The sequence below is a fragment of the Chlorocebus sabaeus genome, chromosome 22, assembly GCF_047675955.1.
Source record: "Chlorocebus sabaeus isolate Y175 chromosome 22, mChlSab1.0.hap1, whole genome shotgun sequence".
Lineage (NCBI taxonomy): Eukaryota > Metazoa > Chordata > Mammalia > Primates > Cercopithecidae > Chlorocebus > Chlorocebus sabaeus.
Genome location: NC_132925.1, coordinates 12484760 through 12505041, shown reverse-complemented (window position 1 = coordinate 12505041; position 20282 = coordinate 12484760). Strand labels below are relative to the sequence as shown.

At 34.5% G+C, this 20282-nt stretch overlaps 1 protein-coding gene across 4 annotated transcripts in view; it reads right to left on the bottom strand.

Moving 5' to 3' along the window:
• Nucleotides 1-694: 694 nt before the first annotated feature.
• Nucleotides 695-20282, bottom strand: part of CSNK2A2IP (casein kinase 2 subunit alpha' interacting protein) — a 130108-nt gene continuing 110520 nt past the window's right edge. For all 4 annotated transcript variants that reach the window (XM_038003189.2, XM_038003188.2, XM_038003191.2 and 1 more), the window contains one exon: nt 695-3189. In XM_038003189.2, coding sequence (XP_037859117.2) covers nt 727-2919 — 2193 coding nt within the window. In that variant the 5' untranslated portion in view covers nt 2920-3189 and the 3' untranslated portion in view covers nt 695-726. The remainder of the gene's footprint in view (nt 3190-20282) is intronic.

Here is a 20282-nt window from a genome sequence, read left to right as displayed (position 1 = left end):
GATTGTGAGTCGTTAGTGTATGTAAGAGAGTATGTAAATTCTAGCCATTGGAAATGGAAATTAACACTTAAGGTGGGTAAGTAAGGCAACTCCCTCTCTTCCCACTACCAGTAGACCGAGTGGAACAAAAACATTTTTTATTAACTCGTTTTGTTTGTATAGATAGCCATGATGAACAGGTGACTTAAGAGCCCATAATTAAAATATCAACACAGTCAGCATTAAGTAGGATTATTTGTAACAGTAGTTATTCTTTCTTCATATTTATTAACTAAAGTTGAATAAATCATTGGACTTCAAAGTGTAGGATATTGACATAGAAGACTTTTCCCTACAAACACATAATTGAAAGGATTTCTCTTTATAGATTTTCTTACCCATTGAACATGATCTGATTTTTCATTAAACATAGGGAAACAGATTAGCATAGATTGGCTTCTGAGGAAAGAGAATATTAATGAGCTAGATACATTTAAGACAGATGAAGTATTTCTGGTCTATGGCCAACTATGTTAAATTCAACAGTAATTACAAAGTGGCTACTATAAGCCAGACATTCAGTCAAAAACATAGGATTCAGTTTTGGGCTTCTAGAAGATCATGGTCTATTATTTAACTAGAAAATAGACCTTAGGATAATAGTTCCCTGGAACTCAAACACTAGTCTCAAAGAACTAAGAGATCAATGCCTTCAAACAGACTAAAAGTTAATTTAATCACAATTTCTCATTTTGTCCGGAAAAATTTGAACAGTGTGTTTGCTCTCTTTCTCCATTTTACTGTATTGTTGTTCCTCACAGGCTTTGTTTTGAGAGATGATGACTGGCTTCGATTTGGTTTTCTGGGATGCAGCTGGTAATCTTTACTACATATAAACTCAAGCCAGGAGACCCCTGCAGGCAACCGATGGTAACTACGTACCTTAGGGAATACACTGCGTGAGAGAGTGAGGGTGATACACTCTTTGGAAGGAGGGGGAGAAGAGGGTGAGATGGAAGAGGAGGAAGAAGACGAAGAGGAGGAGGCAGAGGCAACAGAGTAGGAGGAGGAGGTGGTGGAGGAAGACGAAGTGGAGGAGGAGGAGGGTGGGAGCAGGGATTGTGGCTGAGAATTTTTTTTTTTAACATAAAACAGCCAGTCAATAGCCTGGGGCTGTTGGTCTATAACTTTGTTTTCAGGGGCTACCGTCCACCATTTCTGCTTCATATTAAGTCCCTGGATATCCCGTTCAGATGTGGGGAAAAACTGTGGTGTCTTCTCTACTCCTTCAAGGTTGTCTTCAGGGGCTTCATTAGGCTGGTTTTCTTTCATAGGGAATGGGAGACAAGATGAGAAAGTCTCTGGTAGAGAAAGGATAAGAACTAATTTCACTTCTATTTTGCCCTCAGAATTGGCCTCAGGTGTTGGTATGACAGAAAGTGTTGCACAACGAGGATTTTTCTTTCCTCTAAAATGGTTACATGGAGACTTTATGCAGGAAGCACAAGCTAAGCAAACCACATAATTTGATGACAGGCGAGGACCAGGATGAGGATTTGGCCTTCCCCTCATTCTTCGAAACAAAATCTGCCTACAGAGATCCCTCTGTATTCTGGTCTTCGAGATAGAATTGACGATTTTATTTACAACATCATCAGGGACGGTTCCACCTTTAACAATGCAGGGCTGACTATACTTTAAAGTCCATGGAATTTCTTTATTTGATTCTGTCTTTGGAGAAATCTCAAAGGTGCTTTTACTCTGGAGTCTGAAACCTAGTGTTGAAGCAGCTGTGTTCCTGGTGCAGTGTTTGGAGCTTGATAATAATTGACCTGAGACATTTGTTTTTGGATGGGGTGATGGCAGATGTGTGACTTTGTGTTTGTCATTTGGTGAAGTGGTATTCTGAAACTTGGAGTGACAGACGGGTGAACTGGGAGTCTGGAAGTTACAATCAAGCATAAACATTGGCTGAGAATTGAGCTGAAATAATGGTAAAATCTCAGATGGGTGGACAAAATATGATGATGCTGATTGCCTTGCTTTTGAGTGGGACAATGGTAAGCTGGCAACAGTGGGGTTAGAGTTCAATATAGATATTTTCTGAAATCTAGAGTCAAGTGATGGAGAGGTAAGAGCCATTTGATTGGATTTGAAAGAAGGTGATGTCCAAAATAAGTCACTTGTTTGAAGTTTTGTGTTGAGTGATGGTGAACTCAAAGATCTTTGATTGTGCTGCAATAAAGATGTCCAAAGGCAGTCCAATGAGGCTGTTTTCTGAGGTTTGGATTGAAGTAATATCGAGCTAAGGGCTTTTCGTTTGGGTCTTAAGGAAGATGATGTCGAAATGATGTTTATGGAAGGTATTTCTTGATTTTGGAGGTGAAATAATGATGAACTTGAGACCCTTTGATGAGACTTCAATGAAGGTGATTGCCAGCAAACATCTAGGCTTGGAGATGTTGTCTGAGGTTTAGAGAAGGGCAATTGTGAACTCAGGGTTGTTTGATTGAGCTCCTGTGATGATGTCATTTTGAGGTCAGATGAAGATGTCGTTTGAGCTTTGGAGTGCAACAAATGAGAGTTCAGAGCTCTTTGAGCAGGCCACAATGAACTTCTCCAGTGGAGGCCTAGTGAAGGTGTGTTCTGATGCTTGGCATGGGACAATGGTGAATTCAGAATCCTATCACAGAAGCTCTGTGAAATTTTGTTCTGAGATTTGGGAGATGGCAATACTGAGCATCTCCAGACCTTCCTCTTGGAGCCCAGTGGAAGTTCTGCAAGGTGATTGCTACGGGATTGCACTTTGGCTACAGGTTGGTTATTGAATTGATTTAGTTTTTCACCTGTACGTTGATGCGTTAATGAATTGGCTGAGGACAGTTGGCAGAAATAGTCTAATGGCACAAAGTGTTGACCATAATATGCTAATGGCACCATCTTGTGTTGTGGTAGAGGTCTTTTCAAAAGCAGTTAGCTTGTGGGGATGTTTTAGTAACTGTTAGTCTTTTAGCTGGAATCCATGGAAGATGGATACTTTTACATAACAGTTGCTAGCTTATATCTTGTAATATTTCTGTTAATTCTCAAATATTATAGACTATTCCAAAATTGAAGTGCAGACGAGATTGAAAAAGATTGTCACCATTTGAGATTATCTTCAGTATTTTCTTTAGTTTCCTATACTTTTTTCTCCCGAGTAAATAATGCCTGTTAACAAAATAGTAAGGAGAGGTCAGAAGAGGTCCTGATAGAAATATTAATTTTCTTAAGTACTCTCTTGTATTGACTAGAGCACAGGTGTTATGTCAAATTCCAGCTACAATGCGTATTGCAGCCACTTAGTGTATCGCTATGCATATCTTTTGAATTAAACTTTCAAAACCCCAATTCACCATCTGTAAAATAGACAAATATGATATTTAACTTATTGGGCTAAAGAATAAATAAATATATATATACACACATCTATATATACACACACATATATATGTGTATATGTGTGTGTGTGTGTGTGTATATATATATATTCTGACAGTGCCAAGATATTATAGGTGCTTAATAAAATGCAGTAGTTACCACTGGTACTCTTTTAATTATTACATTTATAAAACAAGCAAATAGAAATCTGTGATAAGTTTTTTGTGTAAAAAAAAAAACTCAGAGAAAAATAAAAAGGAAGCTTCAAATGTTTATTTTCAATTTAGATTCAGTTACCCATGACTATCATCTTTTAGTTTACTTCCAAAAGTTGATTGCATATTTTTAGTTCTTATTTGTCACCACTGCAACATTGAAACTTTTGGCTACACCCTTTTAAAACTCCTGTTTCATTGCTATCCGTTATTTCTCCACACTCTGATTCTCTACCCTTATCCTCTTATTTTTTTCCAGGTCTCCACTGAATTTTTTTCTTTTGCTCTCATCCCAATATAATTCTAAGAGTTATATTACTAGTTCTCTTCTCTTTTCAGTTTATTCCTAAGTAATCACATCAGTTATGTTTAGGATTTTTAAATGAACTATAGAAGTTTCTTAAAAAGAGAGAACCTTGTAGCTGGCCAAAAGTGATGTAAGCATCTATCATTCAACAAGGAGACCTATGCTACTTCTTAAAGGCAATTCATATAGGGTGTCATGCCACACAATTTTATTTTTCAGGGTCCAAGCTTTCTTTTTCTTCAGGTTTTTGATCAAGGTACACGATACAAAAAAAAAACTAAAACCAAAGTGATCACAACAGATTCTGAAATCAATCAATTAAGTCGTTGGCCTGAGGCCCTTGAAGAATGAGAAGTTCCATGACTCTATGTTTCCATGACTTACCAACCCAATTTCTGATGGACAAATTTATTTCTCATATGTGCCAACTTATCCAGTTAATTTGCTATCAACTCTATTGTTGCTAGAAGTTTTTTCTTTATGTCACGGTGACTTTTCACATAGTTACATTTTCTTTGCATTTATTTTTCAAATATATCTTATTAGTATCATAATTCACTTGTTTTTCAAGCCTTACATCATTCTTTGTGGAATTTTCCAAGTACCAACAACATTAGTTACATACATTAACTTCTTAATTTATTGTTTCTAGTTCTGGCTTATCTCTTGAGGTTCCAGATAGTATTTCCAAATAATCAAGCTTCCTTATCCAAAAGTTCCAAAAACAATTCAAACACAAAGCAATAAAAATTTAATACAGTTATTTTTCTTTCCAGAGAAATATTTTTCTATATCTTCTGTCTCAGTTCCAAACACTGAGTCATTTAATTCAGATTCTTTGAAATCATCCATGGCAACTTCACCCTCCCAAGCCATTTAGACACCAAGACCTCTTGGTTTGATCACTTCCATATCTTAATTCACTGTTTTCTGTAGAATGCCACCATTACAGGCACATCTTATCTAGACTGTATAATTATAGTAACTTCTGTATATCTTTCCAACATGACCTCACTCTCTCTCTTCCCCTTCTTTCCTGTGAGACATATAAAAGCAGACTCTCACTGGTGAGACACCACTGCTGCCCACTCAAAGATTTTCCTTGCTTTGCATATGCCTGTGTGAGTAACAAACACTGAGGTTTCTCGTGCTTGTTGGATCTGGCGTGAGGGGAGAAAATGCACATACTACAATATACTACAGACTATTCTACCAAGTTTCTAGATGGCAAAATGAAATAACTTCATGGATTTGGAGCATGCAAAGATTTCTTAAACAGCATGCAAAGTTGTAGCCATTAAGAGTTGATAAACTTAAGAACTCCCAATAACCAAAAGACATCATATTGGAAAGAATAAAGGCAAATCACAGAATGTAAAAAAATTTACAATACATATATATATGAAAAAAAACTCATCGCCATGATAATCTGCATATTACTAAGAAAAAAAGGCAACGCTATTATAATGGGCAAAACACATGAACAACCATTTCACAAACAAGGATATACAAATGGCTAACACATATATGAAAAAAACCCTCAGCTTCATTAAAATCAATGGAATCCAGCCTGGGCAATGTGGCAAAGTCCTGTCTCTACAAAAAAAATAAAAATAATAAAAATAAAAAATTGGCTGGGCGTATTAATTCACAGATGTACTCTCAGCTACTCTGAGCCCAGGGAATCCAGGCTGCAGTGAGCCATGATAATGTCACTGCACTCCAGCTTGGGTGACAGAATTAGACACTGTCTCAAAAAATGAAAATAAAAAATCAGTAAAGTGCATATTTAAAAAACGGAGATATTGCTACACATTATCAGAATGTGATTAACATAAAACTAAAAAAAGCAATAATTGGCGAGTATACAGATTAAATAAAATGCTCAGACACTGCTGGTGGCAATGTTAAGTTGGTACAACTGGGGTTGTAGCATTAAATTAGTATTTTTTATTTTATTTTATTTTCGAGGCAGAGTCTTGCTCTTTCGCCCAGGCTGGAGTGAGTGGCACGATCTCGGCTCACTGCAAGCTCCTCCTCCCGGGTTCCCGCCATTCTCCTGCCTCAGCCTCCCGAGTAGCTGGGACCACAGGCGCCGTCACCACGCCCGGCTAATTTTTTGTATTTTTAGTAGAGAAGGGGTTTCACCGTGTTAGCCAGGATGGTCTTGATCTCCCGACCTCATGATCTGCCCGCCTCAGCCTCCCAAAGTGCTGGGATTACAGGCGTGAGCCACCATGCCCGATCTAAATTAGTATTTTTTATACGCTATAAAAAGTTTACATTCCAAACTGTAATCAACTGTCAATCAATAGCAGAATATATAAATAAATCGTAATATAGTTCTTCAGTAAATATCAAACAACAATGAAAATTAACAGAATATATAGCACTATACCACTACAAAATGTTTCTTTTTTTTTTTTTTTTTCTTTTTTTCCTTTTTGAGACGGAGTTTCACTCTTGTTGCCCACGCTGGAGTGCAATGGTGCAATCTTGGCTCACTGCAACCTCCGCCACCTGGGTTCAAGCAATTCTCCTGCCTCAGCCTCACAAGTAGCTGGGATTACAGGCATGTGCCACAATGCCTGGCTAATTTTTGTGTTTTTAGTATAGACAGGGTTTCACCATGTTGGTCGGGCTGGTCTTGAACTGCTGACTTCAGGTGATCTACCCGCTTTGGCCTCCTAAAATACTGGGATTACAGGTGTGAGCCATGGTGTTCAGCCTCAAAATGTTGAATAAAAAGAATCATACACACAAAAATACTTCATAATTTTATAGTCAGGCTAATAATACACTTGAGGAGGTGGAGAGTTGGAGAGAACACACAGAAGGATCTTCTGGGATACTGGTAACGTTCTGTGTCTTGATCTGGACGGAGATTGCACGGATGAATTCACTTATTGATAATTGAGCTTTAACACTTACAGTATGTGTATTTTTGTATGTTCCTTTACTTCAATAAAAAGTGCAAAAAATTATAATGATGCTAATTTAAAAAGACACATCAGAAACAAAATTGCACTGAAAGGTGAAACATTAAGGAGTAAACCAAGATATGGTACTCAGATGTGATGAAAACTTAACGAGAGAGTTGGAGAGTGAGGTGGGGGTGGGTAGTGAAGAATGTAATGTTTAAATCCTGCTATAATATAAAGAGGAATAATCAAATTCAAAACAAATAGAACAAGAGTCTATTTGAGACAGAAACCAGAGAAAAATAGCATTTCTGAATGTGTCCCAGTTTCAGACTTAGCAAAATGACACTTTCATTTCAAAGAAAGTGTTTTGCTAGATGCATGTAAATATTACATACAGATAACTAAAAAATGGGAGAAACTTCAATGAGGCTATAAATATGGGAGAAAATAAATACCCCTATGAAAGAATTAACTGAAATAGTCCAAATTATTTTTATAATCAAGTTCCTTCAAACTTTGAATAAATAGATATTTATAATGTTATATGAACATTTTCAGAGTACCATAAATATAGAAAAATTCTCCATTTGTTCTGTGAAACTGCTATATGTCATTCAGACATTAAAACATGATAAAAATAGTTCAAAGTTTAAAAGGAATAGAGCAATTAACTTAGTCATTCGCAGAAATTCCCAAATAAAATAAAACACTAAATTTAACAGTATAATTAAATAGTCTATTGTGACCCAAGTTGATCTTATTTAAACAAAGCAATTATGTTAAATTATTAGGAAGCACTATATTTTGTCATTTTCATAATTCAGAAATAAATCTTAATAGATATTTTAAACACTCATTTGATAAAATCCAACCTCCATTTCTCATAAAACTCTGTAAGCTCCTAAGAAAAACTAGTTACTTAATGATAACAAACATATGAAAGCAAAAGCAAACTATTCACATGGTAGTTAAATGTGAGCTAGTCCCACTACAAGTTGATAAAAGATGAGCATATTTACTATCACTACTACATTTAACATTGTTTAGGAAAATCTGGCCAATGTATTAAAGAAGAAAACAAAATGAAACAAAAATAAAAAAATGAGACATAACCTTTGAAAAGGCAGAAATTAAATTCCCTCTACATACATATTATATTATTAAAACCCCAATTTAGAATATAGAAAACTTAAGAGAATAACATATTAAAATTCAGGAAATGAAGTCATTGCTTGCTGAGTAAATACATATGGGTCACAAATTTTCTTCAATACCGATATTTAACAGGATTTATGATAATCATGGATACTTCATATATAATTATCTCTAAAAATTCAATAAAAGCACAGACATCCTATTGCAAATATAAGAGAGTACTTGAAAGTTTTGTGGAGAGGGGATAAATGCCTAGTAATCCAGGAAAGGTCACAGTTTTCTGTATCTAATTCTTTTGTATTTTTTACTTCTCTGTTAATGCACTGATGCTCCTTGCTACTTCATCCTACTTCCTTTTTCAAGGTATATTCCTAATAAATAGAAAACTTGTCATTGGAAATTGCAATAACTCTTTTTCATTAATAAATAGGAGCAAGCAGGAAATCAGTAAGGGTATATAAAATTTCAAAAATGCCATCAACTAACTTGAGCTAACTGATATTCATAGAATATTCAATGCCAAATTCTTCTTTTAAGTGGACATGAAATATTCACCAAAATATTATAAACCATACAACAAGTGTCAATAAATTTAATTGAGTTCAAATAATGCACAGTATATTCTCAGATTTGGCAATGACATTAAATTATAAATTAATACCAGAAATATATGTGAATATGTTTCATGTTTATACTACATATACATTTTATACAATATACTGAGAATGTGTGGGATGTTCCTAAAGCTGAACTGAACGTAGGAAGGGGAGCTATCTGTAGCAATAAATGACAGTATCAAAAATGAAGGAAGTTCTCAAATTAATGACATTAGGTTCCTCCTTAAGAAATAAAAAAAGGAAGAAGGTCCTATTAAACTAAAATTAAGTAGAAGAAAGAAAATACTAGAGATTAGAGAAACCAATGAGATAGAAACTAGATAATCAAGTATATTGATAGGTGGTTCTTTCAGAAAATAAATAAAATTGAAAACATTTGGTCATACAGATAAAGGATTAAATTCAAAGAAAGCTGGGCATGGTGTCTTTCACCTGTAGTCTCAACATTTTGGAAGGCCCAGGCCAGAGGATCACTTGAGATAAGGAGTTCAAGACCAGTCTGGCCAACATGGCAAAACCCCATCTCTACTAAAAACAAAAAATTAGCCAGGCGTAGTGGCGCACGCCACTAATCCCAGCTACTAGGGTGCTTGAGGCACGAGAATCGCTTGAACCTGAGAGGTGGAGGAAGCAGTGAGCCAAGATCAAGCCACTGCGCTCAAGCCTGGGTGACAGAGAGAGAGAGAGACTCCATCTCAAAAAAAGAAAAGACACAATTACAAATATCAGGATTAAGAGAGGTGATGTTACTGCAGACACTACACACTACTGATATTAAAAAGGATAACCAAAAAAATGAAGACTATTATGCCAATAAATGAGACAACTAGGATGAAAGAGAGGTATTTCTTGAAATACACAAATTTCCAAGGCTCACTCAAGAACAAATAGAAAACCTAAAATCTCATATCTCTATTAAATAGGTTGAATTTGAGTTTAAACTCTCCCATAAAAAAATTTCAGAGTCTGATGACTTCACTGATGATCGTACCAAGTCTTTAAGAAAGAAATAATGCCAATTCTACACAAACTATTTCAGAAAATTAAAATGGAGGATTTATTTTCAACTCCATCTATGAATCAAGCATTACTCTAATACCAAAACCAAAATAAAAACTACTAGATTTTTATTTTATTTTATTTTTATTTTTTATTTGATTGATTGATTGATTAATTGATTGATTTATATTTGAGATGGAGTCTCACTCTTTCACCCAGGCTGGAGTGCAATAGCGCGATCTCGACTCACTGCAACCTCCGCCTCCAAGTTCAAGCGATTCTCCTGCCTCAGCTTCCTGAGTAGCTGGGATTACAGGAGACTGCCACCACGCCCAGCTAGTTTTTTGTATTTTTAGTAGAGACAGCGTTTCACCATGTTTGCCAGCCTGGTCTCGAATGCCTGACCTCAGGTGATCCGTTCGCCTCTGCCTTCCAAAGTGCTGGGATTACAGGGGTGAGTCACCATACCCAGCCGATTTTTCAAAAAGCAACTATACATCAATATTTCTTATAAATGTAGATAAAAAAGGTAAACCAAATTTTAGCCAGTCAAATCCAACAATATGTAAAAGGTAAAATACACTTCCCCCAAGTCCATGAACCCAGTCTTTTCATAGGAAAACACCAGACAAGACCAAATTTGACAAAATATTTTAATAGTACTCTTTAAAAGTGTCAAAGTCAGTAAAAATCAAGGAAAGATAGAATATTCACAGATTGGAGAAATTTAAACATAATGACTAAATGCAAAATGGTATACTATATTTAATCCTGGCTCAGTAAAAAGCCCATCATAGGAAAAAAAAAAATGGTAAAATGCTATTAAAGTCTGTTAAGGATATTGTACCATGTTATTTTGTTTGTTTGTTTTGACCCTGGCATGTTAAATGTTTAGATGTTAATATAAGAAAAATCTGGGTGAAGTGTTGGAATACAAAAAATTTGAATATCTATTCAAGAACACTTTGTAAAGGGAAAAAGCTGAAAGATCAGCAATTACCTGATGTCAAATCTTATTAAAAAACAGCAATAGCCAAAGCAGTCTAGTATTAGCATAAAATTAGACAAACAGGTAAATGGAACAAAACATAAAGTTGGGAAAAAGAAACATGTATTAAAACAGCAGATTTTTTGACAAAAGTGTATAAGCAATTCAGTGGAGGAAAAAATCAGTATTTTCAAATGGTGCTGTAATAATTGGATGTTCATCTGCAAAAAAAAAAAAAAAAAAAATGGAAAGGAAGAAGTAAAATTGTCTCTGCAGATAACATAATCATACATAGAAAACCCTAAAGACCACCCCAAAAACTATTAGAACAAACAAATTCAGTAAAGTTGTAGGATACAAAATGAACATACAAAAATCAGTTGCATTTTTATACATTAACAACAAACTGTCCAAGAAAGAAATCAAGAAAAACAACAGCATCTGCAATAGCATGAAACAGAACAAAATATTTAGGAAAATAATTAACCAAGGAGATGAAAGATCTATTCACTGAAAAGTATAAAACAACTGATGAAAGAATTTGTGAAAACTCAAATAAGTGGAAAAATATTTCATGTTCATGGATTGAAAGAAAGAATATTATTAAAAATGTTCAAACTACCCAAAAAATCTACAAATTCAATGGAACCCCTATCAAAATTCCAACAGTATTTCTTGCAGAAATAGCAAAAGCAAACAAACTGCAAAATTCATAGTAATATAAAACATCCTGAATAGCTAAAGCAATCTTGAACAGAAGTAATTGGAGTAAGCACACTTTGTGATTTCATACTATATTACCAATCTATAGTAATCCAAACAATATGGTACCAGTATAAAATTAGACACATAAGCCAATGGAACAGATAGGAAAGCCCAGAAATAAACCCATACATATGTGGTCAACCAATTTTCAACAAAGGTGCTAAGAATGGGGAAATAATAGACTCTTAAGTAAATAACGTTTTTAAAACTGGATATTCACATGCCAAAAAAAAATCATTAAATTGGACCCTTTTCTTAGACCTTACATGAAAATCAATTCATAATGGATTAAAGACTTAAATGTACCTGAAACCATAAAACTCCTAGAAAAATGCATAGAAAAAAACTCTCCATGACGTTAGTTTTAGTAATGATTTTTTTATATGATGCCAAAGACACAGATGACAAAAGCAAAACTAAATAAGTAGGACTACAGCAAACTAAAAATTTATTGCATAGCAAAGGAAACAATCAACAAAATGAAAAGGTAGCCCACAGAATAAGAGAAAATGTGTGCAACTCATGTATCTGATAAACAGTTAATATTCAAAATACATAAGAAACTTACACAACTCAATAGAAAAAAAAAGCCAATTGAAAAATAGGTCAAGGACCTGAATAAATATTTCTCAAAAGAAAATATACATCTAGTCAGCAGGTATATGAAAAGATGTTCAACATCACTAATCATCAGGGAAATGAAAATCAAAAACTACAGTGAGATACCACCTGTCACCTGTTAGAATGGCTTTTATCAAACAGTCAAAAGATAAATGTTGGCAAGGATGTGGAGAGAAAAGAACCTACTGGTGTGTATATAAATTGACACAGCCATTGTAGAAAATAGTATGGAATTTCCTAAAAAATTTAAAAACAGAAATACCATATGATCAAACAATTCCACTTCTAGGTATATATCAAAAGAAATTAAATTGGCATATCCAAGAGATTGCAGCATTATTTATAATAGCCAAGATATGAAAATTATCCTGAGTCGGTCAATAGATGAATGTATAGAGAAAATGTGATGTCTGTGTGTGTGTACAAACAATGGAATATTATTCAGCCTTAAAAAAGAAGGAAATCCTGCCATTTGCAACAACATGGATAAGGCCAGGAGACATTGCATTAAGTGAAATAAGAAAGACTCTGAAAGACAAATATGCATGATCTCACTTATATGTGAAACCTAAAAAAAAGATCAAACACATAGTAACAGAGTAGAATGACAGATACAAAGGGCTAAGGGATAAGGGAAAATGGGAGATGTTGGTCAAAGGGTATAAGAGGTTAATAATATTGCACTGTATAGTTGAAATTTGAAAGAAAGTAGTTCTCATGTGTTCTCACCTCACACACACAAAATCATGGTAACTATGAGTCGGTAGATATGCTAATGAGCTTTGTTACTGTAATTACTTCACAATGTACACATATATCAAAACATTACATTCTAGACCCTAAATACATATAACTTTATCAATTATACATCAACAAAACTGGAAAAAAGATACATGTATAAAAAAGAAATTTGATTCATACCTCAACTACAAAAATCAATTCATAATGAGATCATGGATCTACTGTAAAACCTAAAACTATATAAGTTCTGCAACAAAATTTTTTTTAAAGTTTGTGATTTGGGATTGAGCGTCGATTTTTAGATGTGAAACCAAAACCTCTACCAATAAAACAACAAATGAATAAATGGAACTTTATCAAAATTTAAAATTTCTGCTCTTCATAAGATACTGTTAGGAAAATGAAAAAAAAAAAACATAAAAATAGAGTAATATTTGCAAAGCATTACCTAATAAAAGACTTGTATCAAGAATATATAGAGAAAACTCTCAAAATTTAATAGGAAAGCAAGCAATCAAATTTAAAAAATGAGCTAAATATTTGAACAGTTCTCCAAAGATGATTTGGAATGGGATATAAGTACATGAAAAGATATCAATATAATTATTCTTTAGAGGAATCCAAATTAAAATCACTTGAGATACCACTAAATAACTTCTTGAATAACTAAAATGTAAAAGGTTGACCAAACTAAATGTTACAAAGATATGGAGGAACTGAAAGTCTCATACACCACTGATGGGAGTATAAAATAGTTCTAGAAGTTTGGAAAACACTTGACCCTTTTCTTAAAAGTTAAATATACACGTACCGTATAATCTAACCATTCCACTCCATGTATTTACCCAAATGAAAGCATATGCTCATATAAAGACTTGCAAAATAAGTTCATTGCAGCTTTTGTTGAATAGTCAAAAATGGTAAATAATCTACTCAGTAGACAAATGAATCAATCAATTGTAATAGTTCCATCCATGTAAGGGAATATACCTGCCACTAATTAAAGGAATCCCATCTGCAGTCAAGCGTCTGGGAGCAAAATGCTTACAAATCAATAACAATAAAGCTGATATAAAACAGAGTCCCACTAGTCCAACTCAGCTAATGTTTCAAAGTAAGACTTTCTGCACAGTACAGAGAATAATGAGGCAAATGCTTTGTTTTCTCAATAAACTATCAAAACAAAAATTTAGGTGGACCTTCCAAGTTCAAAAGAAATCTAATATATTGTCCTTTATGGAACCCATACAATAAAAATACAAATAATATATAGATGCCTTAAATATCAGTGAAGATGCATTTAGTATTTATATATGTTCAATATTCTTGTTGTATGTATAGATTTAATTTTCTAGCCACTTCTACTTCACTTAGTCCTCAGAATATGCAATAGAAAATTGTTTCTTTTTATTTTAGTCCAGAGTAACCTAGCATTGTTTGTTTTAAACTGTGACCATATCAACCCCTGCCTGCCAAACTCTCGACATCTAAAATACCATTAGGCCTATATTAATTTTTTTTTGTAACTCAAGAGATTTCAATTTAGAGTTTTTTTAGATTTATTTCTTAGCGCACTAAGTTCAGAGATTGATCATTCTAAGAGAATAATCCTCTTTTGGGAACCAACTACATAAGCTTCTCTGGTTCACTTATACAGAAGGCTTCAGAAGAAACCTCTGATCTGAGGCTTATCTTGTAGCTTGACATGAGTACTTGACATAAGTACCTGACATTTCTGCCTTGTCAGGCTCAGGTATTCAGCTCTCTCTTTTATACAAATATAAACCCACAAGAATATCTCTCAGATTTGTACTTTAAGACTACCTTCTCCAGACCTTTTCTCTATCATACAGGCACAAACATGCAAACTAATTGATACGTATTCCTGATCATAAAAGAGACTCTCACCGAGAGAAGTTTTATGAAAACGAAAATACTGCCTATTTCAGTGATTGTTAGAGATAGAAATGTGAGCAAATTTAATGCTAAGCAATCTTGTAGGCTATATGCCTTTTTTATTCCCTGAAGAAAAGTAATCCTGAGAGGACTATGTTCTAATGCAGACAAAAACAAAAATAAACATAATTCCTAGGCTACTGTTTCCAGAACTGAGCTCTACAATTCTCTATTCCAAATAAGGGATTTGAGCAATTCTGTCATTTTCACCTGTAATTGAGTTGTCGACCAAATGTACAGACATGTTACTGCAGTGAACGTGAAGAAACTCCATCCATGAGCTCTGCAGGAATCCATCCAGAAACCAGACAGCATCACCTTGCAACTGTATTTGAAAGATGTCTATATTCTCTACCCTCACCTTGACACACTCAATAACTGTGGGCTTAGCATGTGGAGTGCTGAGTCAGCCTAGCTTGGCCACGCTTTGAATATGTTCCATATATTGGATTTGTTTAACAAAACTACAGAATATTATGCTTTGTAAAAATCCATTGATTTTCATGCTTGTGTATAATTTTTTTATAATTTCTTTTAATTTCAGGAAAATTTTCTCAGAAATAACTTTAAAATATGAACCTTCCATAGATAAAGCATCATACCTACTCTCTTCCCTTTTGATAGGGGCACAGGATGCAGAGGAAACAAAAAAATCTAAACTGAGTTCAAAATATGAGAAAGATTGGAGATTAGGAGCAAGGGATGGAAGCCTCATATGGTATGAAACAGGGTAACTTGTTACCAATTATTCTTTCCTCTCACAGTATCCCTCTGTTGTCACCACTTTTTAGAGAATATTCCAGAGCAATTCATCCAGAAAAGCAATTTGGGATCACAAAAGATAGTTTTCTAAAATCTTAAAGGCACAGGAGAAGGAAGAATAGGAAACTCAATTCAAAAAATTATTGTAAAGCCAATTATTACAGGTAAAAAATTATAAAGATTATTAAGGCATTTGCAGTCCAAACTTAAGGAAGGGAATGAAAGACAGGCAAAGAGAAAACTAAACAGACCACAGGAAGAAAAGTAAGAAAGAAAGTGTTCTGGAAATTAAGAATAAATATAAATTCAGTAATTGAAGTAGAAAGTGGCAAAAAAAAAAAAAAAAAAAAAAAAGGAGAGAAAGATTACAGAGTGTAATATATAAAAAAATTCTAACTCACAGTTGGAAGGAAAAAGAGAAGGAGAAGGGGAAGAAGAACCAATGGAGGATACAATACAGGAACAACAAAAGAAAAGGTGAAAAAAATTTATAAATGTGTAGGGAATATTTTTACGGAACATTAGATAGAATCAAATTATAATTATTTCAAGGATGCTGACTGAGGTTATTGAGTTCTTTGCTGAGTTACTCAAGAGGACAGTTCATATGTAAAATTTACAACGAACTCATACAACTCAATAGCACAAATAAAAACCCTGATTTTAAAATAGGCAAAAATCTTAATAGACATTTCTCCAAAAAAGACATAAAAATGGCCAATAGATATATAAAAATGTAATCAACATCGTTAATCATCAAGAAAATGCAAATTAAAACCACTGTAATTTCACATATAACTGAGATCATGCAATATTTGTCTTTTTTGCCGAGCTTATTTCACTTAGCATAATGTTCTCCAGGTTCACTCTACGCTGTCAAATATGACAGAATTTCCCCCCTTTTTTAGGACTGAATACATCAAAACATCACACTGCACACTATAAATATATACAATTATTTGTCAATTAAAATAAACTTCAATAAATAATAAATATTTTTCAAAAACCTTCTTCGATATACCACCTTATATCTATTAAGATGGATATTATCAAAAAGTCAAAAGATTGGACAAACGTTCGTAAAGGTGAGAAATAAAGGAAATTTTTTTATACTATTGGAAATGTAGATTGATACAGTCAGTATAAAAAACAATAGGGAGATTTCTAAAGAAATAAAAAATAGAGCTACAATACAACTGAGCTATCCCACTTCTGGATATATACCCAGAGGAAATGAAATCACTGTCTCATAAAGATATCTACCCGCTTATGTTCATTGCAGCGTTATTTACAGTAGCAAAGCTATTAAAATGATCTATGTGTTGATGGAGGGATGAATGGATAAAGAAACCCTCCTCTATATATAAACAACATAATGCTAGTCAGTCCTTAGAAAGAACCAGATCTTGCTATTTTCCACCATGGGGGTGAGCCTGAAGGACATTATGCTGAGCGAAATAAGCCAAACACAGAAAGAAAATTATTTCATGATCTCCTTTATATGTAGAATGTTTTTTTAAAAAGGTCAACTATACAGAGATGGAGAACAAAACAGTGGTTACCAGGAGGAGGCAGGAAGGGTGGAGATCAGAAAATATAAGTATATAGGATTAGCAAGTCTACGAATCTAATGTACAACATGAGAATTATAAGTAACGAAATTGTACTGTATGGAGGATTCACGTCAGATGATTAGATTTTAGTTGCTCTTGCCAAAAAAAAGGTAACTATGTGAGATTACAGTCATGTTAATTTGCTCACTACAGTAACTTTCTTATTATCTATATGTTTCCCATAACATCATGTTGTATACCTTAAATCTGCACAATAAAATTTATTCTTTAAAAAATAGTAGACTGGCTGTGGTGAATCACACCCATAGTCCCAGCACTTTGGGAGGCTGAGGCAGGAGGATCACTTGAGGTCAGGGGCTCGAGAACAGCCTGGCCAACATGATGAAACCCTGTCTCTACTAAAAATACAAGACAGTTAGCCAGATGTGGTCATGCATGCCTGTAGTCCCAGCTACTTGGGAGGCTGAGGCAGGAGAACTGCTTGAACCCAGGAAGTGGAGGTTGCAGTGAGCTGAAATCCTACCACTGCACTCCAGCTGGGACAACAGAACTCTCTCTCTCTCTCTCTCTCTATATATATATATATAGATATATATACACACACACACATATATATGTATATACACACACACATACACATATATACATATACACATATGTGTGTGTAGATATAAAAATATAACTTTTTTCCAAATATACCTTTTATCTCTTCACAATCATGAAGAGAAATCATGATTCATAATTTAAGTATTCCGATGATAAGTGTAATATTCATAGTAGAAGACGTAGAAAATAAAAATGTATCATTAAGAAAACAAAAATCCCTTAGTTACTGCCTATGTATCATTCCAATGTTACTACGTATCTGCATTTTTATACAAATATGAGATTGTACTAAGTTTTTCTTTATTGAATGAAATGAATGAATTTCTAGGACCGGGCGCGGTGGCTCACGCCTGTAATCCCTGCACTTTGGGAGGCCGAGGCGGGCGGATCACGAGGTCAGGAGATCGAGACCATCCTGGCTAACACGGTGAAACCCCGTCTCTACTAAAATACAAAAAATTAGCCGGGCGCAGTGGCGGGTGCCTGTAGTCCCAGCTACTCGGGAGGCTGAGGCAGGAGAATGGCGCGAACCCGGGAGGCGGAGCTTGCAGTGAGCCGAGATCGAGCCACTGCACTTCAGCCTGGGTGACAGAGTGAAGACTCCGCCTCAAAAAAAAAAAAAAAAAAAAAAAAAGAAATGAATGAATTTCTTTATTGAATGAATATTCACAATCATGAAGAGAAAAAAAGGTATATTTGGAAAAAAGTTATCATTGAGGAAAGTGTGGTTGATGTCATTCGAGTAGAGACACACTTGGGTAGATTGTTTGATGGAAAAGAACCACACAGGACATGGAGAGTTGCAGGGGACATAGCATGCATCACGGTCCAAATAACAGGAGGATTAGTTGAGCAAACACATGAAGTGGAAGATATGAAAACAAAGCACTGATAAAAGTTCAAGCATTAGAATAAAAAATTTTTTTCATTTTTCCTAAAACCTACAGAGAAAGAAAATGGATAGGAAATAAGATACCGGGACTTTGAAGTGAAAAAGATTTAAGACTGTTTACAACAACTGATCTTGTAAATTAGTAGACAAGGTTATTTTCTGGGAGAAGGAATGTTAATAATCTGAAAGCATGTATTCTGGACACTTGTCATATTTAAAATCATGAGCATTCACAGAAAATAACATACTAGCATACATCTTAGTGAATCAAGGAAATGATCTTGTTACTATATATGTAAATAAAAGGAAAATGTTTGGTTTTGTCCATGCTTTGAAGAACTGAAATGAAAATAATTCAGGAAGTTAAAACAAAATAAGTTCACCAAATAAAAACAAAAATAGTTTATCTTTTTTCTAATACATCCTGTATATTGAAAATAAGGAAAGAAGGGAGGCAGGGAGGGAGAGAAGGGAAGAAGGAGCAAGGAGAGAAGAAAAGAGGGAGAGAGAGGGCAAGCCCCAAAGAATATTCTGTTTTTTAGGACATTTTCAGGAAGTATATGTTTGTCAATGATTAAACGCTACCTAACAGTCAAAGAAGGAGAAAGACCACTATTGCAGAAACATCCATAAACAGAATTTATACATCTCAAAATCGTAAATAGTATCATAATAGTTACACATCCAGCTCAGTTCTCACTCACCTATAAAGTCAGGAATAACACCTTGTACATTAGAAACTATTTCATGTCATTTGATTTGCCAGCAAAACCCCAGACTTGACACAATGACTTTAAACTTACAGTAGGCTGCAGGTTCACTGTGAGTAGACTAACACCTCAAAGTGGCAAAAGCTGCAGTTTAGTATGTCTGTGTGTGAAAAGAGTCAGGAGGAGGGAAATCCTTAATAATGCTACTCAAAAAATTTAGGTCCAGATAGGAGTTGCTCCTTAGCTCCATCCAGGAATTTCAGACTACAGCAATACATATGGCCTATCTGCCATGGACAGAAGGGATTCCCTATACACTTTAAAAGAAACTATGGGACATAGGTTTTCCAGGCTTGTCTCTTGACAGAGCACCCACAGCCAAACTAGGATCTAGGGGTTACCTAGGGCAAATTGTTCATTGGTTCAGATAGAGATAGAGAAAGTATAAATACATAGTTACAGATACACAAATACACATAAAGATATAGATACAGACATTGACCAAAACAGACATTGACATCGACCTTCTGTTGTAAGACTTTCCGCCAATAAAACATCTTCGTTCCTCTTTGCATAGGAATCAAACATTTGCCAAGGTGTAGGATCCAGGATCTCAGGATCACAAATACAAAAGAAGCTTCAAATGTTGTGATGCTCAGAAACACTGCTTCCATTCTACCCAACTAACGTGCTTCCTGTTCAAGTCCAATAATCTTCCAATAAATGTCCTCCACCAGCTACCTTATTGAGACACTGGTAAGTACCGGAAATGTAGAAAACATACAATTGACCCTAAGACCATATTTTAGGTATAAAGAAAATTATTTCAAATATAGTTCTTCTATGTTTTTGAAATTAATGTTTTAGAAATCAAATGAGCTATGCACTATTTTGGCCCATCTACTTAATTAAGAAAATACCAAATACCTCTTCTAATGGACTTGTGTGGTAATATAAATTCTTAAAATAAAATTGTATGTTTTTGTCCTATGAAACACAGAAATAGCTAACCACCTGGGTGATTCATAATTTAAGTATTCTGAAATAAGTG